This window comes from Apodemus sylvaticus, chromosome 23, assembly GCF_947179515.1.
Source record: "Apodemus sylvaticus chromosome 23, mApoSyl1.1, whole genome shotgun sequence".
NCBI classification, from domain to species: domain Eukaryota; kingdom Metazoa; phylum Chordata; class Mammalia; order Rodentia; family Muridae; genus Apodemus; species Apodemus sylvaticus.
In genome coordinates this window covers 56463448-56482313 of record NC_067494.1, presented here as the reverse complement: position 1 = coordinate 56482313, position 18866 = coordinate 56463448, and the positions used below count along the sequence as shown (strand labels likewise).

The window sequence follows — 18866 nt, the reverse complement described above, 5'->3', positions numbered from 1 at the left end:
GAAAGGCTGTCCATGGTCTAGCAGATCAGTTTTACACTCATGTATATTCAGTTGGCAATAAGTGAAATCAGGCCTTTTTTTTTCTCTCTAATAAAGAGCACATGAAGATGTGAAGCAATAGAATGAGGGTGGGGTAAAGTTGGGAACAATGGAGCGAAGGCATTCAGGGGTCAGTCTATCAAAATTCATGGCACACATATATGAAATTCTAAAACAATTCTAGTGTATTTGGACTTTTTTTTACATTTATTTATTTTATGTGTCTCTGTGTTATGCCTATGTCTGTCTGTCTGTATGAGGGTGTTGGATCCCCTCGAACAGAGTTGTGAGCTGCCATGTGGGTGGTGGGAATTGAACCTAGGTCCTCTAGAAGAACAGCCAGTGCTCTTAACCATGCAGCATCTCTCCAGTCCCAACACCTACAAATTTATTTAAAGGAAAAGCCAAATCCCTGTGTTCAGGTGGGGCAGACGAGTGTTAGATACAAAGTAAAGTACTGCTTGGAGTTTTGTAATTAAAACTTCCATAACAGTGAGTAAGAATTCCAATTTCACTGCCAGGTAATTTCTGTTACATTCATTATAATGCCGCAGACATGAAATATAAGCTTTGACAAGATTATGTAAATCATATAAGGTTTACATACTGGGGGAAGATTTTGAATGAAAGCATTCTAGTGCTTGATCAAGCCTTGAGAATTACGCTGCATTTCTCATATGTTAGTATAAAGTGAGAGCGTCACTTTGGAGGCTAGATCACATTTACTCATTGAATTTCCACGTAAGATCATTAAACAGAGATATTTTATTTATTAAAAAATCACTTTACATAGAGTTGTAGAACATTTCAAAAATACATGTGGTTTTACGAAAAGTATAGATAACAATAGGAGGAATGTTACTTTACTAACATATGGAAAACTACAGTTATTATTGACCACTTTTAAAAAAAAGCCAAGTTTCATGGTGTACATTGTCCAATACAACTATATATTTTCAAATATTAGATTTTACTTTCCTCTGATATCTCTATTTTTTCCACATAAATTTCATTTTGGATATCCAGATAGAAATTTGCAGTTCTATGGATTTATCATTTTTTCCAGATATTTCTAAAATATGTTATTGAGATACCCTTGTCCCTGCCTACTGAAGGCTTGGATAGCCCCTTTCTCTTCCTTTTATTCAGCATACTTACCTCACACGTGTTCCTCCTTCTGCAAAATAAAGCTCATTTCCATTTGTGTTACAGCATCGAAGCTTGCTTAGACTACTAATTCTTCATGGACCACGTGATAATAATGACACCTTTTTAACAGAGAGCAGATTTGTAAAAGCAGGCAGCAAGCTTCATTGCCTGAAAGCTGCCATGATCTCAGAATCCTGTCCACACAAAGACAACTGAACTCCAGCAGAGTAGGGCACTTCAACCACCACGTGTTACAAATAAAGGCGAAGAAACCAAAAGGATTCCAAGACAGGATTCTGCTCAGGTTGCAAAGGCTGTGTTTTACATAGTGAACCAATGAAGAAAACAATCAGGCATAAGTAGTTTAAAAAAAAAAAAACTGTCATTACAGGCACACAGTGACAGAATTCTCTCTGTGACTGGAATACTGTCATTAACTAGTGTAGTTCTCACACGGTCATCAAGCAAAGGGGCCTTGGTCTGTGCAGCATCTGCATGATTTGACCCAGGGAGAATCTGAATTTGCCATCATGAGTCTGTCTAGATGGCTGGAGTCACCAGATGGTTAGCAGCCAGTCAATAGTTACCTAACTTCCTCACTCCTGAGTCAGATTCATCAGCTCTGAAGCAGCAACAATTGAAACACTATCATAAAATCATCTGTAAGCAAGATAGCATGGATGTATCCAAATATATAAAAAAACAACAAACTGTGTTAACATTTCATCAAGTTCCAATACTAGCATTACCCAAATGCTAATATGAATTATATATTTACTCAAGTAGAAATATCCTCCTCCACTCAAGTACATAACAAATTTCCGTATGTATTGGTTTCCTTCTTTGCAATACACTTGTTTGTCTAATGTCTGTGTCTTGGTGTTTCTATATGAATTACTGTGCTTTCAGTTGGACTTTACTTTTCCAATTTTCTTGAGTACTGAAAAACAATTTTCCTGAACATTCTTTGGGATTCTCCTGGCTATGCATGTACATGCATCACATCCACAAGTTATCTCTTTCACATTTCTAATACTCATGTTATCTGTATAGTTTGACTCCTGAATGATTATATTGAAGGTAAGAAAAAGAGGAGTCATTATTTAAGGAGTTTCTTGGGTTTTCCTTCAGGATGAATTTTCAGATGTATCTACAATTTTAACACTAGGTAAAGGCTTTGAAAAAAAATCAATGTATTTCATGGGTTTTCTAGCATAGAATTTTTAATACACAAGACATGAGAATTTCACAACAGTGAACATTCTTGTGGTTTATTTCTGGTTTGAATTTTCTGACTACATTTTGTCCTCATGAATTAGTATAAACTCTTGGTATTTTCTATGAATCAATCATTCATCAGAAGCTCTCACACACTTCCTATGTTCATGGTTTTCCCCAGTATGGATCCTGATGTGCTTTGTAAGAAGAGAGCGCTGGGTAAAGGATTTCTCACATTCGCCACATTTGTAAGGTTTTTCTCCAGTGTGGATTCTGGAATGGGTTTTAAGGTTTGACAACCAATAAAAGGACTTGCCACACTCTTCACATTTGTAGGGTTTCACCCCAGCATGAATTTTCTGATGAGCTTTAAGACTGGAGCAGTGAGTAAATGATTTGTCACACTCTTCACATTTGTAAGGTTTCTCTCCAGTGTGAATTCTGGAATGTCTTTTAAGGTTTGACAACCAATGGAAGAACTTACCACATTCCTTGCAATTGTATGGTTTCTCTCCAGTGTGGACTCTATAATGTTCTTTAAGTCTTGACAGCAGATAAAAGGATTTACCACAGTCTTTGCACGAGTGGGGTTTCTCTCCAGTATGAATTTTCTGATGTGTACTAAGAGCTGTGCAGTGAGTAAAGGATTTATCGCATTCCTTACACTTGTAAGGTTTCTCTCCTGTATGGATTCTATAATGGTTTTTAAGTTTTGATAACTGAGAAAAGCACTTACCACATTCCTCGCATTTGTAAGGTTTCTCTCCAGTGTGGGTTCTGCAATGGCTTTTTAGGTGAGACAACACATAAAAACATTTGCTGCACTTTTCACATTTGTAGGGTTTTTCATCAGTATGAATTTTCTGATGCCTTTTAAGAGCTGTGCATTGGGTAAAGTATTTGTCACATTCTAAACATTTGGATTTCTCTCCAGTATGGATTCTATAATGGTTTTTAAGTCTTGATAACCGAGAAAATGACTTGTCACATTCCTTACATTTGTAAGGTGTCTCTCCAGTATGGATTCTGTAGTGACTTTTAAGGCCTGACAACCAATGGAAGAACTTACCACATTCTTTGCATTTGTAAGGTTTCTCTCTAGTGTGGACTCTGAGATGTTCTTTAAGTGTTGACAACAGATAAAAGGATTTACCACAGTCTTTGCATTTGTGAGGTTTCTCTCCAGTATGAATTTTCTGATGTGTACTAAGACCTGTGCAATGGGTAAAAGATTTGCCACATTCCTTACACTTGTAAGGTTTCTCTCCTGTATGGATTCTATAATGGCTTTTAAGTCTTGACAACCGAGAAAAGCACTTACCACATTCCTCGCATTTGTAAGGTTTCTCTCCAGTATGGGTTCTATAATGGCTTTTAAGTCTAGATAACCGGGAAAAACCTTTATCACATTCATTACATTTGTAAGGTTTCTCTCCAGTATGGATTCTGCAATGGGTTTTAAGGTGAGATAACCACTTAAAGCACTTACCACATTCTTTACACTTCCATGGTTTCTCTCCAGTGTGAAGTCTCTGATGTGGACTGAGACTTGAGCAACTCCTAAAGCATTTCCCACAATTGTGCGCTTTCTCTCCACTATGCGTTCTTTGCTGTACAAGTCTGTGTGTAGAGCCCCAAAGATTATCACCTTCTGTATACTTGTGCTCCATCCTTATAGAGTGAATACTTTGATTTGGACTAATGTTCGGACATAAACATTTGCCACACTCTTCATATTTGAAAAGTTCTTCTCCAGTATGCACACTTTTATATCTGTTTAGGTTTGATGATTCAATGGAAGCATCCTGGTAGCAGTACTTGTCGCAATTTTCTGCAGTACTACTTGTGTTATAAGGTGTACATGGAGAGGATTCATGAACCATTTTGCCAAGCTCCTTATATTTGTAAGACTTCTCTTGTATAGTCACATGTTGATGGACTATATGCTCTGAGTGCTGATCCAAGACCTTCTCATATTTACCACACATGTGATGCTTCTCTGGAAAATGAGCACAATTAGGAATAATAGGGATTGACTTGTAACAGAATCAATAGCTGAGTCAGCTTCAGTTTTCTAAAACAAGTGATAATTATTTACAACACAGCTCTCAATAGTGGCCTTTTTATTTTCACCATTGTTGTATGGATGTTCAGAACCTTCATTTTGATCTCCATTACACTGTGGGGATTGATAACAGAATTCTTATTCTCATCTAAACTGTACTACTTGCAGAAGGTGGGAGAATTAGATGATGAAAACAATAAATAACTTTGGAAAGAGAGCTATATGAAGGATTATATTTAAAATATTTTTCTGTTTGTAAATCTCCTTTTCCCCCAGAAATCATTGAAGAATAGTTTAATGCAATACTAAAATGAAAATATTCAACTTACTAAGTATATTGCAATGCATACCTTTGCATAAAGGTATGCTTAAATAAAAACTTGGGTGAGTAGGAGCAAACAGTTCATGATGGTATACCTTTAATTCCAGCACCAGAAGGCAGAGGCAGGTGATCTCTTTGAGTTCAAGATCTGTCTGGTCTACAAAGTGAGTTCTAGGACAGCCAAGGCTTCACAGAGAAACTCTGTCTTGGGAAAACAAAAAAACCAAAACAACAAAGAAAGGAAGGGAGGAAGGAAGTAAAGAAGGAAGGAAGGAAGGAAGAAAAGAAGGAAAGAAGGAAAGAAGAAAGGAAGAAAAGAGGAAAGAAAAATCAACTTGGTAAGAGAACTGAAAAGATGGGTTAGTAGTTAAGAGCAATTTTTGATTTATCTGATGACTTAGGGAAACGAAAAGGAAATTACATGAAAAAGTTCATTTTTTTTGTTACAAGAATTTTTCTAATTCCCTGTAATTTGTAGACATTATCAGAGAATTTATACATTATATGCCAGGTAAATACAAAAGATGGAATTCTGTAAGCAAAATGTTCTCACCTACAGAGACCAGATTGATGTAATTCTCCAACATCACATCGATGTACAAAGCCCTCTGAGCAGAGTCCAGGTACTCCCACTCCTCCTGGGAGAAGTCCAAAGCCACATCCCCATATGTCAACAGACCCTGTAATAGAAATTTAAGAGTTTTACCATGGTCAGAAAGTGTCATACAAATTTGAGAACATTTTTGTGATACAAATGAGATAGGAAAATTATTCTTTCAGATGATTTTTGGAAGGGATGTAAATGTAGCTTAGCAGTCAAAAGTACTGTTTGTTCTTCCAGATGTCCTTGGTTTCATTTCCATGACTTAGATGGCATCTAACATCCACCTGTAGCTCCAGTATCCCATGATGCACTGCCCTCATCTGACGACTGAGGACAACAGGCATGCAGGTAGTACACAGACTTATGTAGGCAAAATCACCCATACATATAAAATAAAAATAAAATTTAACTGCATATTTTAATTTTATGTGCTATAGAGCAGTTTCCTCAGAATTTGAAACATTCTGTTCTGTAGAAAAAAATTAAAACATTTTTAAAGAAAAAAATGTAAATCTGGGCAATACATTGGTGGTGCATACTTTTAATCCCACCACCTAGGAGGCAGAGCAGGAACTCTCCTGAGATGAATAGATGCCAAGTGTCAAGAATCACAGACACATCGTCATCACTGTTTGACACATCATCACTTTGACGCTGATATCAAGTCTCAAAGAAAGAAACCAATGGACTACAATCTGCATCTACTCATAGAAGCAGCAATTTCATGGCATGGTCAAGGCGCATATTGCTGCCATCTTCATCACTATCTAGGGAGTTCCAGTATTTAGCATTATAATCCAATTGCGGATCAAAATAAGATGTCTTTGAATCCTTTTCCAAAACTTATTAGGGATTCTAGCAATGAATTCAAAGTGTTTGAATGTACATTTTCATGAATGTAGTTCAAGTAAACCTAAGTACGGAATTACATGGTACTCGAGGCCTTGATAACTAATCTATAAGTACCCAAATCCATCCTCTGTAGCAACTGAACAACATATTTATTTGACCACAATGGAAACGTAGGTCTTATTTTCATTTTGAGGAGGTACCTGCACACAAAGAGTCTGACTGGAGAGGGTTGAATTCAAAAAAGGCTGTGATACATAGTAGACATGTATTTAAAATGTTAATCTTGAGTGCTCGAAGAAAAAAGAATTCATGGGAAACAAACAATTCAGATGACATTATCAGAAACAGAAATAAAGGTGTCTAAAGTTTTAATATATAACAATTCTCATTAAAATGAAGGAGGAGGAGGAAAAGGAGGAGGAAGAGGAGAAGTAGTAGTAGTAGTAGTAGTAGTAGTAGTAGCAGCAGCAGCAGCAGCAGCAGCAGCAGTAGTGGTCAACATGACACGAACCTGGGATGTACTTACTGGAGAAGCAGCCATTTCTTCCTGTTGATCTGCTCAGTTTCTGTTTCAAGAACAATGGCTGGACTCCTTCTAGCCCTTTCACATCAGGTATCAAAATTATAAAATAAAAAATTAATACTAATCTTTCTTAAAAAACAATGTCAAACCACATAAAAACCCCAAATATCAAAATAATACCAGAATAATTCTAAAGCAAGGAGAAAATAGAAAATATATTTAAATACCCAAAAGTAACTGTCAACCATATTATTGCAGTCAAAATTATGTTTTAAAATTGACAGAGAAGTGCATTTGAAGATATTCATGAATTAACGCATGCTATTCTACTTAAGTCATTGCAGATAATAAATAGATCAGTCAAAAAGAAATTATCCATGAGAATGTAAGAAATAAGTATTTCACATGAGGAACAGATGAATAGAGGAGAGCTAGGGAGTAACCACCTATATCTTTATAACTTTATAAAATAAAGTTAATAAATATTTGTTTAAAAGGGCAGTCATTAACAGAAAAAGCACAAAAAAGTCAATGTGTGTATGCATTCACTTTTACAGTATTCCCATCTTATGTATATGAATGTTTGTTTGCCTTGGATATGTGTGTGCCATGCACGTGTTGGTGCCCACAGAGACCAGAGTATATTGGATCCATCAGAACTAGAATCACGGACAGCTATGAGTTACCAGGTAGATTTTTGGAAACACATCCAGGCCCTTTGTAAGAGCAACAAGTGCTTTTGTTTTGTTTTGTTTTAATTTGTGCCTCATTGACACTTCTCCTCCAACGAGGCCACACCTATTCCATAAGATTACACCTCCTAAAAGTGTCACTCTCCATGGGCCAGGCATTCAAACATGAGTTTATGGGGATCATACCATGTTTTTTTGTCTTGTTTTTGTCTTTTATTGAAAATAGTTTTTTCCTCCCATTGTCTTACTTAGGGCCTTTTATTGCTGTGAGAAGACACCATGACCACAGCAACTCTTACAAAGGGAAACATTTATGTGAAGCTAGCTTCCAGCTCACAGGTTTAGTCCATTACCATCATGGAGAGAAGCCTGGCAGTGTGCAGGCTGCCATGCTGCCGGAGAAGGAGGCGAGAGTTCTACACCTTGATCCACAGGCTGTAGGAGACTGTGTGACATATTGGGGAGATCGCAAAGCCCACCCCACAGTGACACACTTCCTCCAACAAGGCCACACCTCCTAATAATGCCACTTCCAATGAGCTAAGCATTCAAAGACATGAACCTATAAGGACTATTCTTATTCAAACCATAGCACACCCACAGCATATCCTGATTACAGCTCCCTCTGCTTCTACTCCACCCAGTTCCTCCCCACTTCCCCCTCCTATCCAGATCCACCACTGTCTGTCTCTCAGTAGAAAACAAAGAGGCTTTCATGAAATAATAATAAAAATATAATCTAATAAGATAACACAAAAGCCAACACCTCAGAATTGGATAAAACAAACAAAAGGACCAGAGAAGGCACAAGAAACAGAGCTCCATTAGTCTGCACATCACACTTAGCAATCTCATAAAAATACTAACCTTTAAGCCATAATACATATACATAGGACCAGCAGGGTAAAAAGACAGAATATATATATTGGATTCATCATGGAGGACCCTCCAAAGATACCAGTGAGTTCACTTTCTATTGGCTATCCACCTTCAGGCATATGTTTGGCTCAGAACTGTTCTTAACTGTTTAGCCATCTCTCTTGACAGCCTCACTTTGTGAACCGGGCTGTCTTTGAACTCAGAGATCTGCCTGACTCCAGAGCATTGTGATTAAAGGCATGTACCACCACCACTACACTACCAGCCATTAAAAAAAAAAGTGTTTCTCATCCTTAGCCATGAGGTAATTACAAATTCAAAACCAACTGATACTCCTTTTTACCTTCTTCATAATGGCTAAGGTGGAGAAGGTATAATGGGTCTCATTTCCTCCTACTTCTCCAGAGGAAACAGCAGCTGGCTCAGTACCAGCCTGGTATAAACAGTGAGTTCCAAGCCAGACAGAACTACACCTTATGACTCTGCCTCAAAAAACAAAATAAAACAAACAAACCAAAAATAGAGGAAAAGGAAAAAAACACAACAAATGTTGTTGAGGAAATAAAAAAGTGGGAAACTTATTCATTCTTCAAGGGACTATGAACCAGTAAAAACCATAGAAATCATTTTGGAGTTTTCACAACCCAAAATCTTAACCACTATATTACCCACCACAGCAAAAGTACGCAGTCCCTAAAGTTCTACCAAAGACAGACATACAGGTTTATTGCCACACTATTCAAAGAAGATAAGAAATGAACCCATCATAGATGCCCAACACCAGAAAAGAAATGGAATGAACTCACATGGTGGAATTTTATTTTGCTACAAAACAAATTACAATAATGATCTTTGCATTAAACTAGAAATATAAATTATATGAATTGTACTTCCTACAAGGAAAGAAAATGCCTGCAGGTTTTCTCCCACTTACTAAGCCCATTTTTATATACATGGGTGTGAGTGTGAGTCTAGGGCAAGATGAGTGGTTCTCAACCTGTGTGTATAGAGCCCTCTTGGGCGTTCACCTAGCAGACATACTGTATATCAGATATTTACATTACTATTCATAACAGTAGCAAAATTACAGTTGTGAAGTAGCAAGAAAATAACTTTATGGTTGGGGTTCACTGAAAAATGGAGAACTGTATGCCATAGCATTAGGAAGGCTGAGAACCACTGCTCTAGACAGAGCATCTTGAGAGCAGAAGAAGAGCTCTGAATGGATGTGGGGAATAAAGACAAAATTGATGATGGAATGGCAGTAGTTGGGTTGGAAAAGGAAGCTGACAAATAGTTGTCCTTCAGGAATGAGATAGATGTCTAGGAGGAAGGGCCTGGAAAACATGATAGGGGAAAGTATCACAACTCAGTACTGTGTTCCTTTATATGGCATCTGTAAGGCAAGAGTGTAGTGTTTATTGGCAGTGTCACAAGATCACAGCTCAGGGAAAGAACTGCTTCCATAATGACATAGGGTAGGGGGACGAATGTGTGTTCTCAGCATAAATATAGAAAATCCTGTCCAATATGAAAACACTCACAATCCCAGATGGGTCATTTCCTGAGAAAAGTTTTGAGGGGTTCTAAAATTTCCCATCATTGAGTATTGCTGTCTGCTTTTCTATATAGTAGAAAATACCTGAAATCAATATTTGACTCTCTGATCACATTATTCACCATGTATGTTATGCTATCTTGGAGAACAGATACATCATGCAGTGGTTCAGTCTATCTGGCAAACATCATGTTTCTTCTTAATATGACATACCTGTCATCAGATATAGTTACAGTCAACCTCATCATCACATAAGCAGACCATACGTTGTTCACTGAGATAAAGTTTACCTTTCCAACTTAATTCTCTTCTCAAGATGGACCTGTTGCTGTATTACTTGTATTTGTACCTCTGTGTAAGACTATCTGTCACCTGCAATCCTTCTGAAGCTCTGTAAAAGGTCAGTCTGTGGTTTAAGTGGAATCTGACATAAGTGTAAAGATGAAGGTGAAATGCAGCCAACTCAAAGCTCCCAGTGAATACACCAGATGCAGCATATTCTCCTCAGAGAATATGCACGACCTTCAGGACCTTTGAAGCTCAACTGCAAAGAGCTTGCTGGGTGTAACTTAGGACACAATTAACACAGAGCCCTTAACCCAAATTATTGTACTAATGCAAATGAAGTACACATCCATTCTATATCACATCTACTGTCAGCAAGAGGTTTTGAGATTTTGGGCCCGTGGTTACCAGAAAACTGTGGCATTTGTTGCAATTTACTTTCCTTCAATAGCAGATTTGTTGATGGGATGTTGGGTGATGGCATCTTCCTGAATTATAAATCTGTCCACATTAGAGTGGATCCTCCTGACAGTTACTACTATGTACCTAATTACATCATTGATATGATAAATTTTCTATTGCCTCATCACAATGGGCACAGGATAGTCTCCAGCTCTGAGCTCCATGAACACAACATTATTTATCATACACAGGGATCATTCCTAACTCTTCCAATGTTGGTATGAGGTATCAACTGTCCTGTCACATATCCTCTGGTACTAGTAGAGACACCTCTATGTTCTTTCCTGTATAGTTATCTCGTCCATGTTGAGTACTGAACCAAGATTCCTTTTGAGAACAACGCTACCTCTCCAGCCTCTCATTTACTGTTCCTTAATTAACTACTGAGAAGACATAAATCAATGAACAGTGAGACAGAATTCATGGAGCACTGAGGACAACTTGCTGAAATGCCACGTCAGGGTGAGTAAGAAAGAGGTCATGAAAACTAGTCACACAGAAGTGGGGTAACAAAGACACATTGAGAAGTTTGGCAGCAAGAAGCACTGGTTTTAAAGCACATAAGTCCATAATTATGTACCTGAGGGATTATAAACATAAGAATAAGTCAATCCAAAACAATATATAGGAAGATATTAGAAATGCTTTGTAGAAATTAATATAATAAAGACACACTGAACAACACCAGGAGTCAGTGTAACAGACTTGTTTCAGTCAAGAAATAAAAATTCTGACAAAGCACGCTTTACCTAATTCCAACTAAGAGAGTAAATCCCTAGGCAATGGAATTAGAGCTGAAGGGGGGGGGGGCATAACAATGGACACCCAGTATTACTTTATGGAGTGCTGTAGAAAGTCATCCCAAATAAACTGGAAATGTAGAAGAAAAAGATAGTTTCTAGAAACAATCTTCTCTATTATAAAACTAGAATAGATCTTATACAAATACTGGAATTTGAGCACTAATAATTTCTTCTAAAAATATTCCAGGACTAGACAGATTCAACACTGCATTCTCTAAAGGAATAACATATAATATAAAGCTGCTTTAGATGACCTTGATACCCAACGCAAATAAGGACAAGCAAATGCATGAAAAGAAGAAGCATAGACAAGTTGTCAGGGTACAAATCGATAGAAAGACTCTCTCTCTCTGAGCTATACAGAAGTAGAGTTCAGGTTGACTTCATGCCAGGAGTACACGTGTTTCAGAAATACATACAAAACAATCCATGTAAAACAGCAAATAACTATACTCAGTGAGGGAAGAAACATGATCATGTCAATAGATCCATAAAAGGCCTCTGGAAAAATACCACATTTATCCAATACAAAAGCTCTAAAGACACATACCTCAACATCATAAACATTAGAATCCACAAACAATGTACATCCAACATTACACTCAATGAGGACAACTGGAATCATTCCTCTATAATCAGGACAGAGACAAGGGTGTCCATTTCTTCTACACCAAGTCAACAGTGTATCAACTGTTAGCCAGATGAAGAAAGAGACAATCTTACAAGGGTCAATATAGGAAGTCAAAAAGCAAGTTACACCATCATGGAGGAAAAAGAATTCTGCAATTCAAAATCTTTGTCTTATCCCATGAAAAAGCTCAGATCTGACAGTCCTCTTAATAATCTATATAATCCACATACAACATCACTTCGAATTTTACATACCTACAAGAAGATGCTAAGAAGTCAGCAGACCACTCACAGTGTCTACAAATACCTTGGACTTCTTGGTGGTAGCATTCATATTCCCAGATTGTGTTGTGCAGGTTGCTGTGGTTCCTGAAGTGAACCCTGGATACTAAAATCCCTACCTGCTGGACACCATTGTAACAGTGCCAGGACTATTTTGTAGTTAATGAAGACTTTAAGGTTGGATTTGTGGCTGGCTCCACATTAGGGAACATACGGATATCACTGGAAAGCTGGCCAAAAGCCTATAACTGGGAGGAGGCAGACCCTAGGAAAGAATCCATTCTTGACTTTTTGTTAACATGTACAAATACTCACACTGGCTTTTAGCTCATTCTGTTTGCACTCATAGCCTGGTGCTGCTTTCAGCCCAGGACAGAGAAACTTTGTTTACAGCATGAAACCATTATTTCAGAGATCGCTGACTACACAGCCTGTGATAGGAAATCTACTTAACAAAAATCCAAATCTCAGGGAATATTACAGAAGGAGTGGGAAAAGATTGTAAGAGATAGAGGACAGGGAGGTGATGTATGGAAAACTAAACTGTCATAATACATACCAGTTAGAATTATGCACGAAATGACACCCTGCCTACTCTTCCAAGATTGGCACAAAAGGCACATGAAATAAAAGGGGCAATAATTAGGAAGTAAATAGGGATAACCAGGAATGGTAGGGAAGGTGATAAAAGGATAGATAATGGTGAGGAGCAACTATGATCACAGTACACTCAATATGCAATGATTAAATATAAAAATTAATCAGTATAAAATCTGTAGAAATGTAAATGATAGGAATACCAATGCCTATTTGGAGGTAAAATTTTAATCACTTATACAATCATCCAATTATAAAACCCTTGTACTGTTATTACTGCTATTCACATAATACTAAAAAGAACCTCCTACCCCTAACCCCCATCCCCATCCCCAACAGGATTTCTGTGTGTAAGAGCCTGGCTGTCTTGGAACTCTCAAGCTAGCATCAAACTTACAGAAACTCACCTGCCTCTGACTCCGAAGTACTGGGATTAAATAAGCAAAATAAAGTCCTCTAAAATGAACTCTTTAATTTGTTGAAGGAACTGAATAACTACTTGAAGATGGAAAGATTTCCATGCTCATGGAACAGGACATAATACAATGAAAATTACAACACTAATGAGAGATTGATATGATTAACTCCAACTCTATGACAATCAAAGTCCCCGTCATATACCTCACAGATACACTACAGAGACTCTTACAAATTTCCATGGAGAGCACAGAGACCTTGGGAGTACAGAGCAGAGCTTAAGTTGTCCTGGCTTTGATTCCAGATGATGCTGAATAGCCAGAAGACCAACAAATACTATGGGAGTGGCAGATGAGTAGACAGACAGCCCAGTGAAACAGCAGGGATTGAGAACCAGACCAACAGCAATGACCATGTGAATCACCAAAACACCGCATATGTGTTGCATAATAGGCAGCTTTGTCAACTAATGATGTTGGGAAAAGTATCCACAGAGAAATAACAACCTGGGTCAAATTCTCTCCCAGTGTAAAATGAATCACAGACCTTCATGTATGATCTGTAACAGTGAAACTTGCATAGGAACAAGAGAGTAAAAACATGTCCATATGTGGACATAGGGAACTTGTTGATGAACAGAACTAACTACACATCATGACAAAAGAACACAAACTGACAAATAGAACTGTATTCAATATGAATGTATTTCACAAAAGCATTCAAATACAAGAAGCAATCAATGTAGGACTGTAGGGAGAAAATAGACAGGCAGTGATGTGGGGCAGCTTCAATATCCACCAGTCTTTGAGGCACAATGAAATCAGACAGAAAACCCATTGTCTAGCAGCATCCACAAATATCAACCATATAGCAGTAGGACATTCCTGGGAAGAATTCTCTAACTTCAAGAGATACTTGCTAGTGTGGTCGTGTCCTAGAAATGCCAGATTTAAAAATTAACAAATATCAATGTTTTAAAAATTCTCTTCTCTGAATCTGAAACACAGACACCGTCAGCAGATAGAAAACAGAATACATTAAAAGACACAGTGCTAGAATGTTCTAATTCAAACATAGACAATGGAGAGGAGGATTGTGTACTACAAATATTCTAAGCAAGCTATACCACAATCATACAGCTGCTTTTTGTAGAAACAGAAAAAACAATACTAAAATGCACAAACTTCTGAGAAACCATAGACTTCAAAAATTATGAGAGAAGGATCAAGCCTAGAGGTGAATTCAAGTTACATTAAAACTCTAGCGATGCAAACAGTCATGATGACTAGTGACAGGAGAGAGCAAGGGGAAGGCAGTGAAGATGGAGGTTAATACTGCAGAGAAATACTAAGCAATGCTTGTCAGACTCCCACAGGCACTATTTTATGGAATGGAGAAATTAACTTGAAAAGATTAGGATCAAAGAAAATGCAATAAGCCCCAAAATTTTGAAGCAGAAACCTAAAGGCATCAAGTATCCTAGTGAAGCACTACATTAAAATTATAGAAAGGAAAGCCATTTAATATTGGTATGAATACAGGACCAGCAATAAGAATGGAGGAGGGATAGCATCACTCACCATCACAATCAAATCAGTTGTAATTGTTCCTAGTATTTATTCTTACGTAGAGAACCTTCTAAAGTTTACAAAGGATAATGCTGATTATTATTGTTAGTGGAATTCTCCAGAATCATTTCTACAACAGAATGTGGCAGAACTGACTTCAGGTCCCATATCCACTGTCACTTGAACTCCTTCCTTCCCTCCCCTCTGTCAATCTTCCAACATACCTGGATCCTTTGCGACTGTTGCCTCTTTCTCCACCTTCCAGGGCACTTTGTCCTGCTCGAAAGTTCAAGCCCTGCATATGAGAGGTTCTTCAGTAAGTACCAGGATTTCTAACATAGTACTTGGCTCAGCAGAAATACAGAGAAGGGGACAGAGGTTCGACAAACATGCTGAAAATATTCAGGGAGCATCTTGGGTTTCCATAATTTGAATCCTACTTCTAATCATAGCTCAACGTCACTCAAGGGGAACTATGAATCTGTGTCACTGGACGGATACTATAACCAACACTCAAGGGGACTATGAATCTGTGTCACTGGACGGATACTATAACCAACACTCAAGGGGACTATGAATCTGTGTCACTGGACGGATACTATAACCAACACTCAAGGGGACTATGAATCTGTGTCACTGGATGGATACTATAACCAACACTCAAGGGGAACTATGAATCTGTGTCACTGGACGGATACTATAAACGACTGAGTATCTGGTTTCATCGTGGAACAAAAATGAAACAAGCCTTACACATCCCAAAAGGACAAACATGAAGAACAGATGAAATTTCCTGATAACTTTGTTTTTTTCTCTGAGGCTTTCACTTTGTTCTGTGAGATGTGAGGCTCATTCACACACAGCTCACACACATGCAGAGCAGTTTCCCCAGGGACCCCGAGAAGGAGCAAGGAAACCTGCAAAAAACTATTGTCATCCACAGAAACAGGACTGGTGCAGTTCTGCAGTACTCAGTCTCAGTACCAAGCCCTATGAGTGAGGTCTAGGCTTTTCCCCCTCTTCCTGAGAGAAGTTCACAGTCTCATCACTGTATGTCAGCAACCCTGAAATTAAAAGTTTGGCCATTTGTCCATTGTCAGAGTGTGTTTTCTGCACCAGGAAAGATGCTGTCTAACTTTGTTCTATGTATAATGTTTTCTAATGTAAACAGCGTGTCCTGATATCCTCACACTTAACATGCATACTGTACTTTTCTGGACTCTTGAGGTGTGCTTTAAAACGTCAGCATAAGAACACACATTTGTTATATTTACATCAGAGTGTATGCATCTCAAATGCAAAATTAGTGGTAGTAAAACTTTTACGTAATAATTGTTAAAATTTACAAACATAACTGTGTAGCTTGGCCAAAAAAAAAAAAAAGATCAAAATCTGCAGTTACTCATTACGGGGGGGGGGGGGGGGGGCTGATAGTTAACAAGCTCTCTGGGACTCTAAAGTCTCCATGTCAAATTCCACTCTCTTGAATAGGAAAGGGGAGACCACGGGCGTTAGAAAGTATGTCTGAATGTAAATTCCAACAATTTTAGTTTTTGCATAACAGCAAAAAGAACCGTGTTTGCAATCGTTAACACATAAATTCAATTAGTCTAAGAGATGCGTTTATGAGAATATTCTGGAAACCACAGATAAATGATAAAATCCGCATGTGCCCCATTTCATACGTTCTCACACTTATCTTCAGGGTATACCCCTCGCCAGAATTGTGAAAGCGGTATCCTTATGAGGAGCAGAAAACTGAACGTGCCCCTGGTCCAGTTCCTACCTATTCTCTCCTCTCACCTGGAGATCCCGGGATCGCCGGGCTGCGGTTCCCGCCACTGTGGTGCTGACTGGAGACTCTCCCACACCGTCCCACAAGGCTCCAGGGGCTGCAGGAAGTCGGCCAGGGTCGGCCACCCACCCCGCAAACAAAGATTCCCCCAGGTCCTTCAGAGAAAGGAGGGTTTTCCGGCCCCTCCCTCCGGTGAGCCCTGGAGCCGCCTTGGGTCCGCCTATGAATAGACAGGTTCCGGTTACGTAGTCCTCTGACCCAGCCCACTGGTTCAAACCCCCGTCCAATGGAGTTTTCCAGGCCTTCCTCGCGGGCTTTCTTTTATTCATCACTCCTTTTATCTAGACCAGTTTCCCCGCCCCGTGGAGGCCGGTCCCTCTCACTCCTCTCACGCCGCCTTCCACACCGCTCCAGATGTCAGGCTGCTCTGGGCCTTCTCTGCACAGTCTCCCCATGACCACTGCTATCCTAGACCAGAACTGGATCTTGACCCCTATCCTGGGCTCGGAACCTTTCAACTGTGGCGTACATACATCAAACAATAACAGGTTAAATTCAGAGGCCAGAGTCCGACCCCCAACACACACACGCAAAATGGCAGGCCCAAACCAAATACTACACAATTCTTAATTGGAGACAGATTATTTCAGAAACTTGGATTTTGAAAAGATATAGATGTATCAAAATTTAGTCGTCAGCCCTTTGCTAAGAGCCCAGGGCTGAATCCATCCCGCTGTGTACTGCTTTCACCACTAGAGGGTGTTTTCACCATTTCAGAGGGAGTTAAGTCTTCTGTGACGCAGATTAAAGGTGCTTTGAGATAAAACAAAATTTCTTTGAAATGAAAATGTAGGGGTGAATGCAGAGACTTTTGGCTGTCTGTATAGAAAATGACTAAGGTATGGGGGCCCAGCCCTAACAATGTTAGTTATACTGTCCCGTCTCTAGCTCTGGGAACACTGAAGAAGAAGAACTGGTCCGGAAGTAAGGGAAAGCAAAGACACACCATTCTCTAAACTCCATACAACTACTGTAATCAGTATTTGCTGCTGGACAACAGCAACTGTGCTTTCATGCACTGACTTCACAGAAGACCATAATCAGCCCAGGAAAAGGAACGGCTCACTTTACCTCTCAGACGTTACCTATGAATCGATTCTAGAAGAATCACTGCCTTTAGCTGTTGTCCTCGGCTGAGCACATAAGGCTCCAACACATAACCCCAAACCCACAGTCTCAACTTCAGTGAGACTGTATGAATAGAGATATCAGTCTGAATAGAGATGAATACAGTAGCGCGATTGCTGGAATTTGAGGACCAGAATACACAGAGATAGGTGAGACTGGGCAGTATTTGAGTGTGTGTATACATGTGTGTGTGTGTGTCTTACACATTTGAGGCACATATATGTATATATGCACATATATACAGTATGTATACATATGCATGTGTAAATTAGCTAATAATAACAAACTTTCTAAATAGCCACATCAATCTGTAATTTCATTTTGGTTTTATCATTATCTGGCTTGATACCAGGTACTAACTACTAAGAGTCAACATATTTTTTTTTGTGGCAAGAAGTATTAAATGTTAAGTAGTTTTGCTGTTAACTTCTTTGCAGTTGATAGAATCCTGCCAATTTGGTCCTGGGATTGTTTTTAGTGGGGCATTTTTTTTTCCTGCTTCAGTCTCATTGCTACTTGTACTTCTGTTTATATTATTTGTTATTTTGTTGTTTAAATTTGGTATGGCATATGCATCTGGAAACTCATTTATTTACACGTGTTTCCAATTCAATGGACTAGAAGTCTTTAATGTCAATAGCATAGGATATACCTGTTCACTCATGACTATTAAGTAGGCTGTAGAGTATTGTGGGTAATTGCCAAGATATGATAACAAAAGTTCTATGCAGCTGATCAAGGTCATTCAAGACTTTGAAACCAGCACTCAGGAGGCAGAAGCAGGAAACTCCAAGATCAAGGCAAGCCTGAACTACATGGGGAGTCTAGGCACAGATAGCAATACGCAGATACCTTTTATAAAAACAAAGCAAATTCCTCCATAAAGAATAGCTTCATCGTACCTTCTGGCACCATGCAAGCTTCCAAAGGAGGTAGTC

The 18866-nt window shown here is 38.7% G+C and overlaps 1 protein-coding gene across 4 annotated transcripts in view; it reads right to left on the bottom strand.

Moving 5' to 3' along the window:
* Window positions 1-2200: 2200 nt before the first annotated feature.
* The window catches only part of LOC127673900 (zinc finger protein 883-like), a 32620-nt gene continuing 15954 nt past the window's right edge, over window positions 2201-18866 (bottom strand). For 2 of the 4 annotated variants that reach the window (XM_052169666.1, XM_052169665.1), the window contains exons 2-5: window positions 15170-15240; window positions 6761-6850; window positions 5347-5473; window positions 2201-4405 (exon numbers count right to left, since the gene is read on the bottom strand). In XM_052169666.1, coding sequence (XP_052025626.1) covers window positions 2538-4405; window positions 5347-5473; window positions 6761-6790 — 2025 coding nt within the window. In that variant the 5' untranslated portion in view covers window positions 6791-6850; window positions 15170-15240 and the 3' untranslated portion in view covers window positions 2201-2537. Of the gene's footprint in view, window positions 4406-5346; window positions 5474-6760; window positions 6851-15169; window positions 15241-16748; window positions 16961-18866 lie in introns of all 4 variants that reach the window. The other 2 variants (XM_052169664.1, XM_052169667.1) reach the window with 2 other exon arrangements.